Below are 19,497 nucleotides of genomic sequence, written 5' to 3' on the forward strand. Positions count from 1 at the left end.
CAGCCTCCTTATTATTCGACTACCTCATGTTTTCTCTCTCCTCTTCCAAGAGAATTAAATTATCTGTTCTTTCTTCTCTTTTAGGCTCTTTGAAACACTTCAGTCACTCTTCTGGTCTGTATTCGGCCTTTTAAATCTCTATGTCACAAACGTGAAAGCCAGGCACGAATTCACAGAGTTTGTGGGAGCTACTATGTTTGGGACATACAACGTCATCTCCCTGGTAGTACTGCTGAATATGCTGATTGCCATGATGAACAACTCCTACCAGCTTATTGCCGTGAGTAGCATCTCCCTTTACAAATGTAGTTTTAGGAGTGGCCACGTTGGCATGGAGTCCGTTGGAAGCTCAACAAAACTGTGTATCTGCCTCAATTTATTTTACATTAGCATTTCCAGTTGTTAAACTGAATTTATTTCTTTCCAAGGCAACTCAATTCAAGCACTTAGTCCATTGCATCTTGGTAACCAAGAATAGGGTATTCTAGTTAATGAAATTTTCTGGCTAGCTCTTGGAAATATTTTTAAATCCCTGCATCCATTTCTTGTCTTAATAAGGAGAGTTCAGGGGATATGAGCACAATCTGGCTACAACATGTCATTTCGCAAATCTCCAGGGTTGTGTCAGCTGATCCAATTCTCGAGGTAGGACTATCCTATCTCCCTCTTCACTGCAACATCTCCCTCCCAAAGCTGAGTGTCCCACTGACAAAGACGACCTTCTCAGATAGAGAGTAGCTATTTTTTTAAATCAAGGATAAAAAACTGCACTCCACTATGAGACACTTTCAACTAGAGACCATCACTAAATCTTTTTTGACCATCATGCTACCATTTGGTCAGCAATGTTCATTACCTTCAACAAGAAATGGTGAAGATATATGATAAGGGACCAGTCTAGGCCCTGGTCTGATATTTGATACCACACTAAACATCCAGCCTCACCTTGTTTTCTTATGGCCTGCCAATTGTTTCTAGAAAAGGAACATTAGCAAAGGATTTCTGGTTATCTGAGGTCCTGTTTAGTTTGGTATTGGTGAATCTGAGTATTTAGTTCCTCTTTAGATGCTGGATCACCCTACAAATCCATCTGTTGCTGGAAGCTTTTGCTGTAGTACAAAAGGTACAGAAAGTGAAGAACTGAGTCTTATCTCGCTTCCTAGATGTTATTTTGCAGATTTGGTTTGCCACTTATGAGTCATTTAGCCTATAGCAAAGAAACTTTAATTATCAGTATATACATTATGAATGTATATTATATCTATATAATCACACACATATACTGTCCTGTACACATTTCTTAAATATTATTGGTGGTAGTGAATATCTGTTATCCTGTTCAACTAAGAATTGAAGCAAAGAGAAATGGATCTGTGTTGCAACAGGGGACTTTTTATTTATTTTCCAAATTAAAATTAAATTTTATTTCTTTGTTAGTATGAGTTAAAACTTTTTTGTTTTTTGTTGAATAATTGCATACATTTTCTGTTATCAGTTTATGTCCTTTTCCATTTCCTATTGGTTTATCTACTTGCTTTTAATGCAATTTTATTGATATATATTCACATACTATATAATATCCAAAGTATACAATCAGTGGTTCACAGTATCATTATATAGTTGTGCTTTCATCATCACAATAAATTTTTGAACATTTTCATTACTCCAAAAAGAATAAAACTAAAAATAAAATAATACACCTAAAACATCCCATACCCCTTATCACCTGCCCCCCTCCATTATTTACTTATTTTTGTCTTTATTTTCTTACTCATATGTCCATACGCTGGATAAAGGGAGTGTTAGTCACAAGATTTTCACAATCACACAGTCATACCATAAAAGCTTTATAGTTATACAATCATCTTCAAGAATCAAGGCTTCTGGATTACAGTTCAATAGTTTCAGGTATTTCCTGCTAGCTATTCTAATAATACTAAAAACTAAAAAGGAATATCTATATAATGCATAAGAATAACCTCCAGAATGACCTCTCGAATCTATTTGAAATCTCTCAGCCACTGAAACAATTTTGTTTCAATTCTCTTCCCCCTTTTGATCAAGAAGGCTTTCTCAATCCCATGATGCCAGGGCCAGGCTCATCCCTGGGACTCATGTCCCACATTGCCAGGGAGATTTACACACCTGGGAGTCATGTCCCATGAAGGAGGAAGGCGGTGAGTTCACCTGCAGAGTTGGCTTTGAGAGAGAGGTCAAATTCAAGCAAAAAAAGAAGTTCTCTGTGGATAACTCTGAGGCATAATTATAAGTAGGCTTAGTTCTCCTTTGCAGGGCTAGGTTTCATAAGGGCCAGCCTCAAAATCAAGGGCTTGGCCTATTAAATTGGTAGTCCCCAGTGCTTGCAAGAATATCAGGAATTTCGCAGGTGGAGGAGTTTAATATTTCCACATTTTTCCCTAGTCCTTCTAGAGGACTTTGCTAATTTTTTTTTAACATTTACTTATTTATTTATTTATTAAACATGGCAACATACAATCATAAACATTCTTGCCATATGATAATTCCATTCTTGATATATAATCAATAACCCACAATATCATCACATAGCTGTATATTCATCATTATGATCATTTCTTAGAACATGCTAATACTTTTTTCTGTCCAGTATACTCTGGGATGTATCAGGGCATTACGCTAATGTAGCAGGGGACTTGTGAATTATCTATCTGGAAGAAGTTCCTACCCATAAATGGCAGTGACATATATTTTCCTGGGTAGGTTTGTAGAATCTCTTTCATTGGAGAGTGAAAAAACTTCGGGTAGAAAATTATCTACTAGGATGGTTTACACCCTAAATTCTTAGATAAGGAAGAAAAGAGAGGATAATTGTGAAAAATAGGAGGCGTTAGAAGACCAGGGACTATAAGTCCTGATTTGGGTTTAGTTTCTTCATCCAAAGAGTGAGGGGGTTGGACTCAATAGTCCTTAATGTCCCTGCCAGCCCTGATATCCTGTGAGTTTGGGTATCTATAGATGAATAGAGTAGGCTTACAAGCTTACTTGTAATTTTAGCTCTGAAATTTTGCTGATATGTTGCTTTGGAAATGGAGTACAAGTTCAGTTTCATTCTCCCTATCCATGGCATCCTACCCCCCACTCCTGCCAAAGATGGCAATCAATACTCATGCTGAGGCATTTGTCATTTTCTCTCTGGGCGTCTGCTAGCTGATTGCTCCTAGTGACGGTGAAAAAGGAAGAAAATTTCTTGTCAGCAAACGCAGGGCTGTGGTGTTTCTCACTGAGCTCGGTGATATTTACTAGGAAGGGTGAAAATCATCAGCTCTAGTCCTCACGTCACCACTTGCTAGCAGTAGGTTTTGTTTGATGCCACCTCCTGCTCAACCTGAAGAAAACACCTTGGCTTCGGAGGGGACCCCGGGGAGATGACCTGAATGGGAATGATGCCATTTCAAACAGCAGGAGCTGTAGTCAACCATTCTCAGTGCAATACGCTGTTTTGGGATCCCCTGAGAATGTCTTTACCATTTGGAGATGGATCCACTGGGATCCTGATATTGGGCAGCCAGATTCTAAAATATCTGCACCTGTTTATGTGGTAAAGCTCAGCAAGTAGCTTGATTCTATTTGCGGTATCTCCACTTCAGTGATGAATGCAGCATATAGAAGGGCCCTGATATGGGGGGAAAGATTACGGAAAGGAGAGCCGCTGAATACAAATTTCTCCTACTTCACAAAGGTGTATTGCAGGCTGACTCAATCTAAGGAGAGAATCGGTTGTCAATATGTTTCACTGTGAATCTATTAAGTATCCATTCTAAGAGAGGGCTCAAGAACACCAGGTAACACCAATGCCTTGAAGGGTTGAGCTTTCTCAATGGTCTGTGCCAGATGGAGCACTGATTGTGGTATGGATATATGGCTGTGTAGCAATTTGTATTTATGTGCCAGAAGAGGCTCCACTTTAGTAATGTATAAAGTTATCCTCCAGAAATGGTGGAACAGATTATTCCCAGCTGTGCTTTGTGGTCCCAATCAGCATCAGCAAGTGAAGCTGGCAGTATTCTATAATATTGTTCTTATTTACAATTAGCAACAGTGTACTTCTCCTTTTATCCTTATATTTCCCTCAAGCTGCTTATTACCTTTTTGTGACACTTAACACCTCCACCTTCCCACTGCTGCTCCCAGTTCCATCAAGTAAGTCTGCCCTTGATACCATTTTAATCAGACTCACCTGTAGAAAATTACTAGTTAGGAGAGACAGAGAAGTCCCACAAAGTTTATTTAGCTTAGGCCCGATCTCTACTCCCTACTCCACCCACAAGGGGACTCTCTGTTGCCTGAAGTTGGTTCTCACAGAAATCATAGTTTCATTCAGCTAGTTAATAAGAGCCCTTGGTTTCTTTGCTGCTATGGTGCGTTCCTGATAGCACTGAGAGCAAGTAACCAGCACTTGTCTTGCTAAGCTACATCTGCTGGATGCCTGAGGAGAGCCCAGATACGTAGGATTGGTTGTGTCCTTTGGGACAGCAGCATTTGGAGTCTCAAATGATGGATAGACTATTCTTCCGCAGAAAACAGCCATACAAAATAAGAGAATAAGAAAGGTTGGAGTTAGAAAAGCTCTACTGGTGGATGTGTAAAGGGCCACTGCACCCCATCAAATGCCATGAAGGGCTAGTGGTCTCCCCACCCAATCCCAGTTATCTAGGACCAGCCTCAGACTCTTTAAGTACACAGGAAAAGGCAGTACTTCACACATGGACACCATGATTTTATTATATTTTCAGCCCTGTAACTGGGGCTGCTAATCAACAGCTATGCACTGATATGGCCAACCAATCATTAAAATATTGAAATATTTCCATACTAGTTAGTAAGTAATTGCCACGCCAACTGTTTTCTCTGGGGTTCCCAGACCTCCCCATAAGTCAGCAAGTAAATGGGTAACACCTGGAGCAGCAGGTAATCTGGGACCTTGCTTCTGCACTATAGCTGGCATACTTCTGACTGCTCACTTTCTTACCCAATCTGAATAACATTGTGGTAGGCAGAATCCTAAAATGCTCCCTAGGATTTTCCATCTATCCTTGGTGGCAAATATGATGAGGTATCCTGCTTGTGATTACATTACATTACATGGCACAGGGATTTTGCAGATGTAATTAAGTTTACCAATCAGATTATCAAGGTGGACCTTATATAATCACATGAGTTCTTTAAATTTAGAGTTTTCTCCAGCTTGTAGCAGAAGAGGATGAGCTTCAAAGCCCAAGAAGGATTTGACATACCATTGCTAGTTGGTTAATGCAGAGGGCCGTGTAGTAAGGAATGCAGGCAACCACTGGGAGATGAGAGCTGGCCCCGGCTGACAGCCTACAAGGAAGTGGGGGCTTCAGTCATAAATCACAGGAAAACGAATTCTTCCAACAATGTAAATGATTTGGAAGTAAGTTCTTCCCAAAACCTCCAGATGAGAGCTCAGCTGTGCCAACAACTTGATTTCAGCTGTGTAAAGGCCAGTGTTCCTGGAGGGGAGTAAACAAAGCAGAGAGAAGTAGGGGATGGGGTCAGAGAGGTAAAGGGAATTGGTGCTGGTTTCAATCTGTTATGGACGCCAGAAAAGCCATGTCCTTTAATCCTCATTCAGTATTCCTGGGTGGGAGCCTTTTGATTGTCCCCATGGAGATGTGACTCCCCCAATTGTGGATGGTAAACTTTTGATTAGATGATTTCCATGGAGATGTGTCCACTCATTCAAGGTGGGGGTTGCTTACTGGAGCTCCTTAAGAAGGAACCGTTTTGGAAAAAGCTTCAGAGCCCACGTAGCTAGAGACCTTTTGAGGTGAAGAAAGAAAACATCCCCGGGGGAGCTTCATGAAACAAGAAGCCAGGAGAGAAAGCTAGTAGACATCCCCACGTGCCTTTCCAGCTGAGAGAAACCCTGAATGTCATCGGCCTTCTTGAACCAAGTTATCTTTCCCTGGATGCCTTAGATTGGACATTTCTATAGCCTTGCTTTAGTTTGGACATTATCATAGGTTTAGAACTGTAAACTTGCAACTTAATAAATTCCCTTTTTTAAAAACCATTCTGTTTCTGGTATATTGCATTTTGGCAGCTTGCAAACTGAGAAGGTGAGAGACAGATCGTGTAGTGCTTTCCATTGTAAGGGCCTTGGCTACTATGGTATGTGAACTGGGGAACCATGGGACGATTTTGAGCAGAGGACTGACCTGAACTAACTTGCATTTTAATATCACTGTGTGTGCTGATTGAAAATCAACTGAAAGGGGGCAGGAGCAAAAACAGAGAGACCAATTATGAGACCATTGCATTAATCGGAAAAAAGAGCTAATAGTGGCTTAGACAAGGGTAGTCAGGTTGACCACAATGAAAAATAGTTCTATTCTGGATATATTTTAAAGATATACCTACTTTGTTGATGGATCAGATTTGGGGTGTGAGTGAAAGAGAAGAGTCAAAAATGACACCTTTTTTATTTTTAAAAATTAACATTTTATTTTAGAATAGTTTAAGAAAAATTACAAAGATAGTAGAGTTCCCCTATGCCCATTCCCAATGTCTCCCACTGCACATCAGGAATGTGCAACAGTCCCCAAGCCAGAAGTACCTTATCTCCTACATAAAGTTAAAAACTATCAATGGACATTCTGGAGATAAAAACGACTTTTAATATTTCAAAAGATTTTAGAGAGGATTCAGGCATGACCTTCCTAAGGCTTAATCTCTGAATGTTCTCTTCAAAATCTACAAATTCCTCTTGTGGAAAAACTGAACTTCCATGGTCCAAAGGTCATCATTGGGGAATGAGAATATTTTCATTTGGAGGGAGTGGGATTCATCTTGGTTTCTGTCATATCCCCATTATCCTTGTTCTGGGTGCCAGGAATCAGTTGACTGGAAAGATAAGTGCCCTTTAAATCCTAAGCAGCTGGAGGTTTAAAAACTAAACATGAGTCTGAGTTATTAATGTTAATAAAGCCTCTCTTCCTGTGTTCACTGGAGCCCTGGGCCTTAGCCCAGCTCAGTGTGAGAGACAGCTTGGGCCAGGAAGTGTCCTTTAGCTACAAGACAGAAGTCACAATACCCAGAAGGAACATTAGAGGTCACAGCCCACTGTATTACCCTGGCTTTTATTTGAGATCTGAAAACAGACTATATTATCTCGGCTGTCAAGATAAATCTGCTCTTGTTCAAAAGAGGGAAATCAGAGAACTCTAAGTAAAAATGGAAAAAAAAAATGTGTTTCTCTTTTTCCACCCTTTCTCAGGATCATGTCAGGATTTTGTTTTTTCCTCTATACTCTTTCCAAAGTTCTCCTGGGTATTTGAGAAATGCCTGGATCTGTAAAATTGTGAACTAATCACAAAGACATAATATGAAATGTATTTATCTCAGAGTCCTTCCCTAGGAATCTCCCATAGTGAGGGAAAATAAAGTATTGTAGGACTCCTCATTCAATAGGAAATCAACACCAATTATGACAGAAGGTTTGGACTGCTGGGATTAGAAGCCTCTCAACTGATCCCATCACAGCTTCCATTGGTCTAGCCCTAAAGAAGAGAGGTTTCCCTCACTTGAAGGATCCGTTAGGAGGTTATGCCACCGGGTTTTTCTTTTAAAACCTTATTTCATACATTTTATGCAGACGAACTAACCGACTCAGATATTTTGTGCTGACGTCCCTCCATCCTTAACCAGGATACACTCTCCAGCACATAGTAGGCTGCCACTTAATATTCACTGAATAAATGAGCAAATTAATGAGTATGTAATGCATACAACTTCCCAGAGTATTTTTAAATGTGAAGACAGAGACTGACAAAGCTGACCAAACCTAAACTTATTATCATCTAATTCAGGATTTGGCAACAAACTTTTTTTGTAAAGGAGTAGATAGTGAATATTTTAGGATTTTGTGGGCTAGGTCTCTGCCACAACTACTCAACTCTGTTGGTGTAACATTAAAGTAGCCATAGACAATACTTAGAGAATGGGTAGGGTGATGTGCCAATAGGACATTATTTGTGGACACTGAAATTTGCAATTCATATGATTTTCACATGTCATGAAGTATTTTTTTCTTTTTATTTTTCAGCCAGTTAATAATGTAAAACCCATTCTTAGCTTGTGGGCCATATTAAAAAATAACTGTCAGGTCAAGTTTGGCTTACGCAGTTTTGTTTTTTTAAAATACATCTCTTTTCTGCCTTTGTAGACTGAAGCTCTGTGAATGCAGGGGCTCTGCTTTAGTTTTTCTTTATATTCCTTATGGTACCTTGTAAAATGATGGCCACAATGTAGGTACTTGGTAAATACGTTTTCACTGATTGATAGAAGCTTAAAATCTCTCATCTATAGTTGTCAACTTACGTTTGGAAAAAAAAAAAAAAAACATAATGTGGACTTTTATCTCCTGCAAGTGTTTAGTATTTGGAGATCAAACATTCCTATGGCACTGGTTAGGGACATTTTCTAATTGAAAGAAAATCTGCATAGATGGGGATATCCTAACTATAGTGTCTGCAGTGCTTTATACATGCCAAAGCATATTTGCATATATTGTCTCATGTGACCCTTACAAGAACTCTGTGAAAAGCACTATTACCTCCACGTTCAGGCTGAGGAAACAGGGCGTCCAAAGGTTAAGAGAATTCTCTGGTGACACATGGCAAGTTTGTTTGTTCATTCATTCATTCTTTCTACAAGAACTTGAGAGTCTGCTATGCCAGGAATTAGACCAGAATGATCTCAGGTCCAGTGACTTCTGAGGCTACTTTAAAGACAAAAGTCTGGCCAGTAGGTTTAATGTCCTTGATAAGCGAGGCAAGAAGTTTGAAGACTGGTTATGACTATCCAAGTATACAAGACCAGTAACAATCTCAGTAGAGAAAGAACTGTAGATTTTCCCATATGCCAAGTGATAAAACATATGTTTCTCTTCTGCCTAGCTTCAGAAATGCAAGTCCAGCTTGTTTTAGTCCTGTTATTTCTTAAAACTGCAGGTCGAGCTCAGTAAACCACCATTCTCACCCCTTCTGATTCCTGCTGACTTCCCAAAGGATATGGTTCCCCCTTTACTCAAATTAAAATGCAAGGAAGAACGACCCATGCCTCCTTGCCTCAAGGTCTCAATTTATATTTCTGGAGACCCCCAGAAAAGGTGACAAGCAGTTAATGGGGCTCAGTTTCACACAAACAGGACTACCACATACGTTGTGGATGGTGCTCCAGGAATTGTGCATTGTGTAACTTGAACAGCTGAATGCGGGAGGCCTGCAAAGGTCACTTCTGAAGCAGAAAAAGCTGAAGAAAACGTGAGCAAGAGAGAAACCTGGGAAGTCAGAGGCCTGACTGAGTGATATGTTCGTCAAAACCTCAGAATATATGCTTGTCCCAAAGCCCTGATCAGACTCTGATTCTGTACCTTTTAAAGGTGCCTTCTGACACATAAGTGTAAGCATTCTGCTTATTATACAGTTCCACCCAATGCACAATGGCTTCCAAGGAGACAGTATACCTCAGTGAGTTAGAGTTTGAGCTCTAGGATCAGCCTGATCCAGACTTGAAGTCTGGCCTGCTAGTTTCTAGGTTTGTGTCCCTAGATAAGTTGACTCACTTTTGTGAGCCTGTTTCCTTACCCATAATAACAGAACCTACCTCACCGGGCTGGTGTGAAGATTAAATAAGATGATAATACTTGAAAAATGGTAGGAGATATTAGGCATGCCTCTTTACATATCTGCCTTTGAATCTTCAACTTATTCCTTCTACAAAAAGTTACTGAATCCACACTGTGCATCAGACTCTAGGAATATAATAGTAAACAAAATTCATAGCCCCAATGGGCTTACCATATAGTGGAGGAGCATAAGAATAAGCAAACGGAAAAAAACCCATTAAAATTATATATTTGTGATAATTGACAGGAAGGAACAGAATAGAATGCTGTGAGAGAGCAAAACTGAAAAGCCTATATTAAATTGTTTGCCCAAGGAAGGTCTCTCTGAGAAAGTGATATTTGTGCTAGGAACTGACAAATGAAAATGAGCCAGCTCTATTTTCCTTCTAGGAAAAGTAAAGCAATTAAAATTAAAAAGGAAAATACTTTTCCCAAATCCTTCCCCCCTTTCCCAGGCTTTATGTGTCCAAACTCTCCGGGAAGATTTTTAGAGGAGCAAAACCTTGAGTTGCAATTTAATTGGGGATGTGGGAAAAGGCATAGCAGCATTTATTCAGTGGGTATCAGAAGGATCCTACAAAGGCACATAAGGATTGGCAGGAGAGTGAGGACCAGGCACAACCATTTCGGAAACAAGACCAAAAAAGATCTGGCTACTGAGGACATCTGATGGGGAGTGGCATAGCGTAGCATGATGGTAAAGAGAGGCTGAGCTTTCTAGCCCACAGAATCCTGTGAGAAATACCCCTGTGCTAGCATTTTCCCCATAGATAACATGTGAAACAAGCACATGGCAGATTTGCATGGAAACAAGTGTCAGAAGATTTGGGTTCTAGATCTGCTTTACCACTAACTGTATGTGACCATGGATAAGTAATTTCACTCTCCAGACCTTAGTTGCCCCATCTATACAATAAAGATAACAATCAGTGCCCCTGCCAACTTTTGGAATCAAATGAAAGAAAGTATGTGAAAGCTCCTGGAAAAGTGTAAAACTCTATACAAATCTGAAGTATTGTCTGTCAAACATCCCTTCCCCATGGGCAGGCATATAATAAAATACTTGACGTTTTATTTTCTCATCTGCCATGCCTGTAACTAACCAAAAAGTACTTATGTAGAGAAGGCAATAGCTCCAGAAAACCCTAAGATAGTCACCATCCCTTGTTAGCAAGCACCCCTTCTAAGGGTTTAAGGAGGACAGTTTTTCTACCTTGTGAGCTCATTAGGCCTGGGAGTCCAATTTTTAGGGCTCATTTCATTGGAATACTGTCTGAGATATCACAAAGACTAATTTTTGCAATAATAAACTGGAGGCCTGGAAAAAGTAATACAGTTTATTTCCAAGTCTCAATTATGATATCCATATGTTGTGTTACCCAGAGGCTTCTATGGTGCCATTACTTCTGACCTTAGGGTCTCCTGCTCCCAACCTCATAACTGTCCTATCCTTCAATCAAAACTTAACCATACTATGCCCTACTTCATTGAAACCCCACCTTCCTTACATAGCAATGGACAGGGGTAGTGTCTCCCGGGAATACATGACTTTTTAAAATCTCCAGTCTCCAACTCCCTTGACCCTTCTTTTTCCATTCTCCCTACCCCATCCCACTACTCACCTTGTGGTAGGACAGGGAAGACAAAAAGAGGAGAAAGTTTGAAACTTGAAAGATGACTAGAAGGAGCTAATGAAGGAGTGAAAAAGCACTGCAAAACAACTGATTGATTTCACAAGAAATGGTGAGGTAAAAACCGCCCAAATTTTATTGACTCAGAAATCAAATGACTTCTTTGAAGGCCTAAGTGTGGGTCAAAAGTGGATCATGGGGAAGGGAATCCTGAGTGTCCACTGCTCTTACAAATTTGTTATTTTTCCTGTCACATCCTTGGAATCAGAGAGGTAACGATAATTAACTCCATTGTTTCTCCTTAAAGTTTATTGTTAGCCTTGCTCTTGCTATATCTGTTGTGCCTGCCACTCTCCCTTTGCATTATATTATAAAATTTTTCGATTTGCTAGAGAAAGATGGTTGCTGGCAGGAGATCTGAGAGAGAACATTACTACACATGTTTATTTCCCTGTCACGAAACAGAATATTCACTAATCCTCCTCTCCTCTGGTAGGGGAGCCAATGTCTCTCCAAATAGTCACCAACCCTTCTTTCTATCCCAAGATGGATAGTTTCCCAGGAATCTTAAACCCAAAGGCTGGCTTGTTGGAGGGATCTATTGGGCATATCCCTAACTACACTGCACATATGTAGTAAGTTGTTGTGGGGGGGCATAGAAGGATGTGATAATATGCGTTGAAGGGGCTTCCTCTGCTTCAGGGCCACCAAGAGGTTGAGGGAAGCTCAGACTACCTCAACTTATGTATTTTTTATATAGAGAGTCCTATATATTTTTTAATGAAACAAAACCAAAATGGAGTAACAAAATTATGATACATTTCAAATGCTTACATTTATAAAATTTTAATTTCTTTATCCCTGAGGTAAAACTTATAATACAATTTATTAACTTCTGGCAGGGCTCAGAAATCTGCATTTTTCACAGATGCTCCGTGTGATTCTTATGCACACCAATATTTGAGCAGCATGCCGTGAATTATAGCCAGAGAAGAAAGCAGTCCAAGTGAGGTAGACTTCCTATGAGATGCCAGGGGAAATGGATTCTCTCCTCTCTTTTTGGAGTACACATACCATCAATTTATGTTGCTTTCCCATCATAGGGAAACAGATCTGCTCATATGCCTGAATGAAATAAGCAGCTACTAGTTAATGTGAACGATGCCAATATGTCCCCTTATCCAGCATCCCTGAGCCAGCCTGCCATCGGGCCCAAGATACCTAGGAGTGCCTTTCTCCTTCAGGGTTATTGTTAGCTCTGTTCTTGGTGTGTCTGTGCCTGCCACTCTCCCTTTGCATTATATTATAAAATTTTTCATTTTGCTATGGCAAGATGGTCGCTAGCAGGAGATCTGAGAGAGTATATAAGACTTTTTCCAAAACTGGAAAGAAATTGGTCTTGTAGTTTGATTGCAAGGAAAATAACCTTGAGCTTGGATTGGTTGAGAAACGTGAAATTTAACAGACGTGTTCATTTAACCTAGCTGTGGCCACGTGTTCAGAATCTGAGCAAGTCAACAACATTTAAGTGTATGCTTTACATTCACAGTACATTACTCTGACACTGTGAAAGGAGCTAAAATAAATAGATACCTTGGTCTGCTCTATAGGAGCTGACAACCTGAAAGGTAATGCATGGCACACAATGAAGTAGAACACAACTGTAAGGTTATGTATCATTAAGTGCATATTATGGGAGCACAAAAGTCCTGAAAATTTTAGAACATGGGGAAGAGGTAGAACCACCATATATGGTCATGTAGTTTATGTCTTAAACAAAGCCATCCAACCATGGGCTAATCTGGGAGAAGGTTCAAAAGTCATAGTTGGGTAGAGATGGTAGGCCAGGGAGTAGGAGAAGGCATCTCCAGCAAACTTTGAAAATAAGCAAGAAAAAGTTGGTGTCTGATTTGGTGCAAGGCTAGCCCCATGCAGATCAATGAAGTCCTCTTGGGCATCGTAAATTTAGGGAAGTTTTAGATAAATATGTCCATAAAAGTTACATACATAATATTGCAATTCAAATTATATCAGATAAATCATTGAAAATAAAAACTGATTTCTGCATATCAAATTATCTTATCTATTTTTATGCACTAGCATATCATTAACACCTAACATCTCATTGGTAGTCAATAAATATTTGTTGGCTAAATGAATGAATAATGTATATATACATACCTTTCTCATCACTGAACAGATTAGTATTTAACTAGTCCCACCAGATGGCCTTTTCTTTGCTCTTTGGGGACTCAAGTTCTACCTCTATATTCTGTGTCTTCTTTTCTGCATGGTATTCCCACCGCTGCCACTGCACTGTCATCTCTCTATACTCAACACCTAGTACACTTCTTGGAATATGGTTAGTTGCTCAACACATGAATCAAAGAATGAATGGATAGATGAATGTTGAATTGATACACAATAAATGAATGGAAAATACTGCTGAGAGCATTATTTACAATAACTTTGCTGATAACTTATTATACAGTAGTTACTAACCTGAGGTCACCTGGGCACTAGGGAAATGGAAGAGTAGCAATGAGAGTCATTGAACTTACCCAAAATCATATCCTCACCTGAGTGGAGTAGATGCAATTAAGGTCAACAGAAAGCCTACCAAACTAAAAAAAACTCTCTGGTCAAAATTTCTGCCACTAATAATATCAGTTGTGCCAGTTTGAAACTATTATGTACCCCCAGAAAAGCCATCTTTTAATCCTGACCCAATCTTGTGGGGTCAGACCTATTGTTTAGGCTGGGAAACTTTGATTATATTAGACGGAATGTGACTCCATCCATTCAAAGTAGGTCTTGATTAGTTTACTAGAGCCCTTTAAAAGGGGAAATATTTTGGAGAAACCTCAGATGCAGACGCTTTGAGAACAGTTACTTCAGAGCTGACAAAGACGTGGATGTTTGGAGATGCTTGGAGTGCCAACAGAGAGAGCAGATGCGTAGACATTGGCAGACCCCAGCAGACATCACCATGTGCCTTCTCATGAGATGCTAAGCAAGGCAGAACCTGGAGAGAGCCAAGGGAAAACAAGGGATAAAACCCAGCCCCAGAGAAGCCAAATGAGGAACCCCCACCAGAAACAGAGGCTGAAAGCAATGCAAGGGACCAACAGATGCCAACCACATGCCTTCCCAGCTAACAGAGATGTTCTGGACAACATCAGTCTTTCTTGAGTGAAGGTAATCTCTTGCTGGTGCCTTAATTTGGACATTTTTATGGGCTTAGAACTGAAAACATGTAACTTAATAAATTCGCTTTATAAGAGCCATTTCTGGTATATTGTATTCCAGCAGCTTTAGCAAACCAAAACAACAGTTAACAAGTATTGTGTGGACAGTCACAAATGGTTTCTAGTTTGGCTGATTTCTGTTCTTTGCCAAATCAAAACCTTTTTCCTCCCTAAACCTTTAGTTAACTATTTTTTAAAAGTACGTAACTTTTTATTGTTTAAAACACACACACAGAGGTTAAAAAAAGGGGGGCATTTCCAGATGCAAAGGCATCTGGCCAAGAAGCTAATTTAAAAAATAGCTGAGTAACCCATGGGAACTTTATCATCATTTTCCCTTTTTGAACACTTTTAGAGATGGAATTTGCTGTTTGTAAATGCAGCTCAGTTCACTTGATGAACTACTATTCAATATATACTTCAACTCAAGGGCTGTATTGGAGAAACAAAAGGATGGTAAATCGGCTTTTCTGAGCCATTGAAGTGTAAAATAAAAATTCAGGGTTTGCTTCTGGTATTTAAGGGAAGGAAGCAACAATTTTATAACTCTTATTACATACTGGGTAGTAGTGTAGGCATTTTACATTGACTTCTACAACAATACAACTTGCTCAGTTTTTCCAGTTGAGGAAACCATAACTCAGAGATTTGGCTTGTCTGAGGTCCACAGCTAGTAAAGAGCAGAGCAGTATTTCAAAACCTGGTCTATTTGATTCCAGAAAGCCATGCTCTGACATCCTGTTTCTCACTATTTTATACAACCCTTACCTCCTATTCTCCTCATCCTAAATTGCTTACAGCAGTGTTTTTCATCATACGTTTAAACAATTGCAAAAGATGTAATTTCTGGGATATTAACATTTCCCACAGAACTTTATACTAATGTAATATAATTTTTTGGCTTAATTTTCTTTTAAATTTATTGATAAACCTATCATACTTCTTCATAACAAAGTATACACTGAAATTTAATTTTTATTTCCTGTGACCATAAGGTAATAAATATTAAAACATTTTCTGAATTATCATTCAGTTACTTGTAATGCACAATTGTTCAAAAGAATGCAAATATAACACTTATTTTGACAAATAATTATTAAACATAAAATTGCACTTTTATTGCAAATGCATGTCTAAAAGATGAGAATGGAGCTTTTCTCCAAGTTTTATTTTATACATGGATGACTATTGAGTAAAATTCAGGAACAGGATTCAGTATCAATTATATTCTGAGTTTTCATTTTTAAAAAAGTGAGTACTAAGAAATCTTGTTAGTATCAATAAGTAGATATGAATGGATAGAGTTTTAGTATGTCATGGTCATTCAATTTTTTGAACCCCAAGTTATAAGCCAAATATGTTATATCATAAAATGATATATAATAAAAATGTCATATTTTAACAAAAATGTTAATATTTTTAGCAATCTAATATCTGACAACCCATAAGATACTATTTTCTGGCTATAAAATGAGCAAATTCTTCCATTTCTGATACACTAAAATACACATATATCTCACAGTAAATGCATTAACATGTACAAAACACAAGAAGCTAATTAAAATGGACTTAGTAAAACGGGTCAAGTTAAAGCTCTGGTAGGTGCATTGCACAGGAAGAGACTACAAGTAGTAAATGGAGGCCATTGTATTTGAGCCTCTCAACTGTATATAACAGACCTGTAATTGTATAAGGCTAATCTCTATCGGTCAAAATGCTTATGCGACTTTAAGACATTTAAAGAACCTAGTTATAGTCACCAAGTGCCTCTTCATCGTCCCTTTTATATTCAACTTATTTTTTTTTCTTTTTCCCAATGTTGTTATTTTGAAATAATTCTCACAGAAATGTTGAAAGAATAGTACATCAAACACCTACATATCCTTTAACTAGTGTTCTAGTTTGCTAACTGCCGGAATGCAATATACCAGAAACAGAATGGCTTTTAAAAAGGGGAATTTAATAAGTTACTAGTTAACAGTTCTAAGGCCGAGAAAATGTCCCAATTAAAACAAGTCTATAGAAATGTCCAATCTAAGGCATCCAGGGAAAGATACCTTGGTGCAAGAAGGCTGCTGAAGTTCAGAGTTTCTCTCTCATCTGGAAAGACACATGGTGAACACGGTCAGGGTTCCTCTCTCATCTGGAAGGGCACATGGTGAACACGGCATCATCTGCTAGCTTTTTCTCCTGGCTTCCTGTTTCATGAAGCTCCCCGGGAGGCATGTTCCTTCTACATCTTCAAAGGTCACTGGCTGGTGGACTCTGCTTCTCATGGCTATGCCATTCTGCTCTGCTTTCTCTGAATCTCCTTCATTCTCCAAAATGTTTCCTCTTTCAAAGGACTCCAGAAACTTATAAAGACCCACCCAAATGGGTGGAGACATGTCACCTAATCCAGTTTAACTACCACTCTTGATTGGGTTACATCTCCAGGGAGATGATCTAATTACAGATTCAAACATACAGTATTGAATAGGGATTATTCTGCCTTTACAAAATGGGATTTTGATTAAAACATGGCTTTTCTAGGGGACATACACCCTTTCAAACCAGCACAACTAGGTACAACAATTGTTAACATTTTGATCCATTTGTAGTCTATTGCTGTCTCTCTCTCTCTCTCTCTCTCTCTCTCTCTCTCTCTCTATATATATATATATATATATATATATATACACACATATATATGTTTTACTTTTCTGAAATATTTGAAGCTAAGTTGCAGACATCATGACATTTCACTGAAAATACTACAGCATATATTCTACTATACAATCACAATACCTTTATTACACCAAAGAAGAGTTTAACATTGATGTAATAATGAGTTCTAGAGCCCAGATTTGGGTTTGCCTTATGGTACCCAACATGTCCTTTACCAATAATCAACCACCATCCATTGCATTTGATTGTCATGGCATTTAAGTCTCCTTTAAGCTATAAGAATAGTTGCACCTTGCCTTTTTTTTCTTTAAATTCACTGATATTTTTTAAAAGTTAAGTCATATTGTCTTGCTAGAAATTCCATAATCTTAACTGTCTGATGGTTTCCTCGTGATAAAATGTGGGTTTTGCATCTCAGGCAGGAATATATTGGTGATGTCCTTCCTTCCTGATATCCATTTTGTTTGCTGAACTGAGGGATGATCAGAATGAACACATGGGGATATAATTAAAGACCCAGACACTGAATCTTGTGTAAAGAGTGAATAATTTTGAGTTAAAGGGGGGAAAATGGTATTGCATGATCTGAGCTATGTTTTTTGTTTGTTTGTTTTTAAACTTTTTTATTGTATAGTATAACATATATACGAAGCAAAGAAATAAAAAAGCAATAAATTAAAAAGCAATGGTTTTCAAAGTACTGTTCAACAAGTAGTTACAGGACAGATGCCAGAGTTTGTCATGGGCTACCACAGGATCCTCTCATATTTTTCCTTCTAGCTTCTCTAGAATATAGGAGGCTAGAGGGCTTAAATATTTTTTCATAATCACAATAGACTTATTTCCTTTTTTTTGGAGAAAAAACATATATACTAAAAAAGCTATAAATTTCAAAGCACAGCACCACAATTAGTTTTAGAACATATTTCAGAGTTTGACATGGGTTACAATGTCACGATTTTAGGCTTTTACTTTTAGCTGCTCTAAAATACTGGAGACTAAAAGAGATATCAATTTAATGATTCAGCCTTCATATTCATTTGTTAAATCCTATCTTCTCTGTATAACTCCACCATCACCTTTGATCTTTCCATCCCTCTCTTTAGGGGTGTTTGGGCTATGGAAATTATTAATTTTTAATATTGGAAGGGTCTGTCACTAATATGGAGTAGGAGATGGAACTCTCTGATGTTCTGGAGAAGCTGGGCTAGGTTTCAGGAGTTATCTGTACCAGGGACCCATCTGGAGGTTGTAGGCTTCTGGAAAGTTACTCTAGTACATGGAACCGTGGAATCTTATATATTGCCCTAGGTGTTCTTTAGAATTGGCTGGAGTGGTCTTGGTTGGGGGTTGGTAAGTTATGCTAGGTAGCAAAGTCTAGCCGAAGTTTGTGTAAGAGCACCCTCCATAGTAGCCTCTCAACTCTCTTTGAACTCTCTCTGCCCCTCATACTTGATTAATTACACTTCTTTCCCCCCTTTTGGTCAGGATGAAATTGTTGATCCCACGGTCCCTGGGAGTCACCTCCCACATCACCAGGAGACTTTCACCCCTGGATGTCATGTCCCACATAGGGGGGATGGCAATGATTTCACTTGCAGAGTTGGGCTTCAAAAGACTGAGGCCACATCTAAGCAATGAAAGAGGTCCTCCAGAAGTAACTCTTAGGCATGCCTATAGGTAGTCTAAGCTTCTATGTTGATCTACATAAGTTTCGCAAGAGCAAGCCTCATGATTGAGGGCATGGCCTATTGATTTGGGTGTCCCTAAAGTTTGAAACAGTATCAAGGCATTCCCTGATGGTAAGGTTTAATAGTTCCATATTCTTTCTCCCATCCCTCAGGGGGCTTTGTCAATACTTTTTGATTATCTGCTTAATATACTCTAGGATGTTTCCAGGCATTACAACAATCTATACAGGATTAAAGGACCTCTGTCTTATTCTGGGTTCCCTGTTTTTCAGTTGTTCAAATGAGCTATACAGATAGGTTGAATTAGATTATGCACTACAGAAAATTTCAGTTCCAGACCAAATAAACCTTTCTTCCATTGGTCTCAAAGAGTATGTATGGTTCTAAAATACAGACACTGTCTTCCTTACCCCTATGTTCTGAATTACTTTAACCCCAACCTGTTCGGCTTCATTCTTATCTCTAAATATCAGGTTATATATATATAAAACAGCCTCTCAAAATTCATGAATAATGATCACCACTCCGGACTTAATGTGTCTGCTCTAAAAGCTTACAATCTAGGCCCCTAT

The 19,497-nt window shown here is 38.8% G+C and overlaps 1 protein-coding gene across 1 annotated transcript in view; it reads left to right on the forward strand.

Annotated features, from left to right (window-relative positions):
* Positions 1–19,497, forward strand: part of TRPC5 (transient receptor potential cation channel subfamily C member 5) — a 197,966-nt gene that overhangs the window by 135,264 nt on the left and 43,205 nt on the right. The window contains exon 6 of the mRNA XM_077146516.1: positions 85–280. Coding sequence (XP_077002631.1) covers positions 85–280 — 196 coding nt within the window. The remainder of the gene's footprint in view (positions 1–84; positions 281–19,497) is intronic.

Source organism: Tamandua tetradactyla, chromosome X (assembly GCF_023851605.1).
Source record: "Tamandua tetradactyla isolate mTamTet1 chromosome X, mTamTet1.pri, whole genome shotgun sequence".
Taxonomy (NCBI): Eukaryota; Metazoa; Chordata; class Mammalia; order Pilosa; family Myrmecophagidae; genus Tamandua; species Tamandua tetradactyla.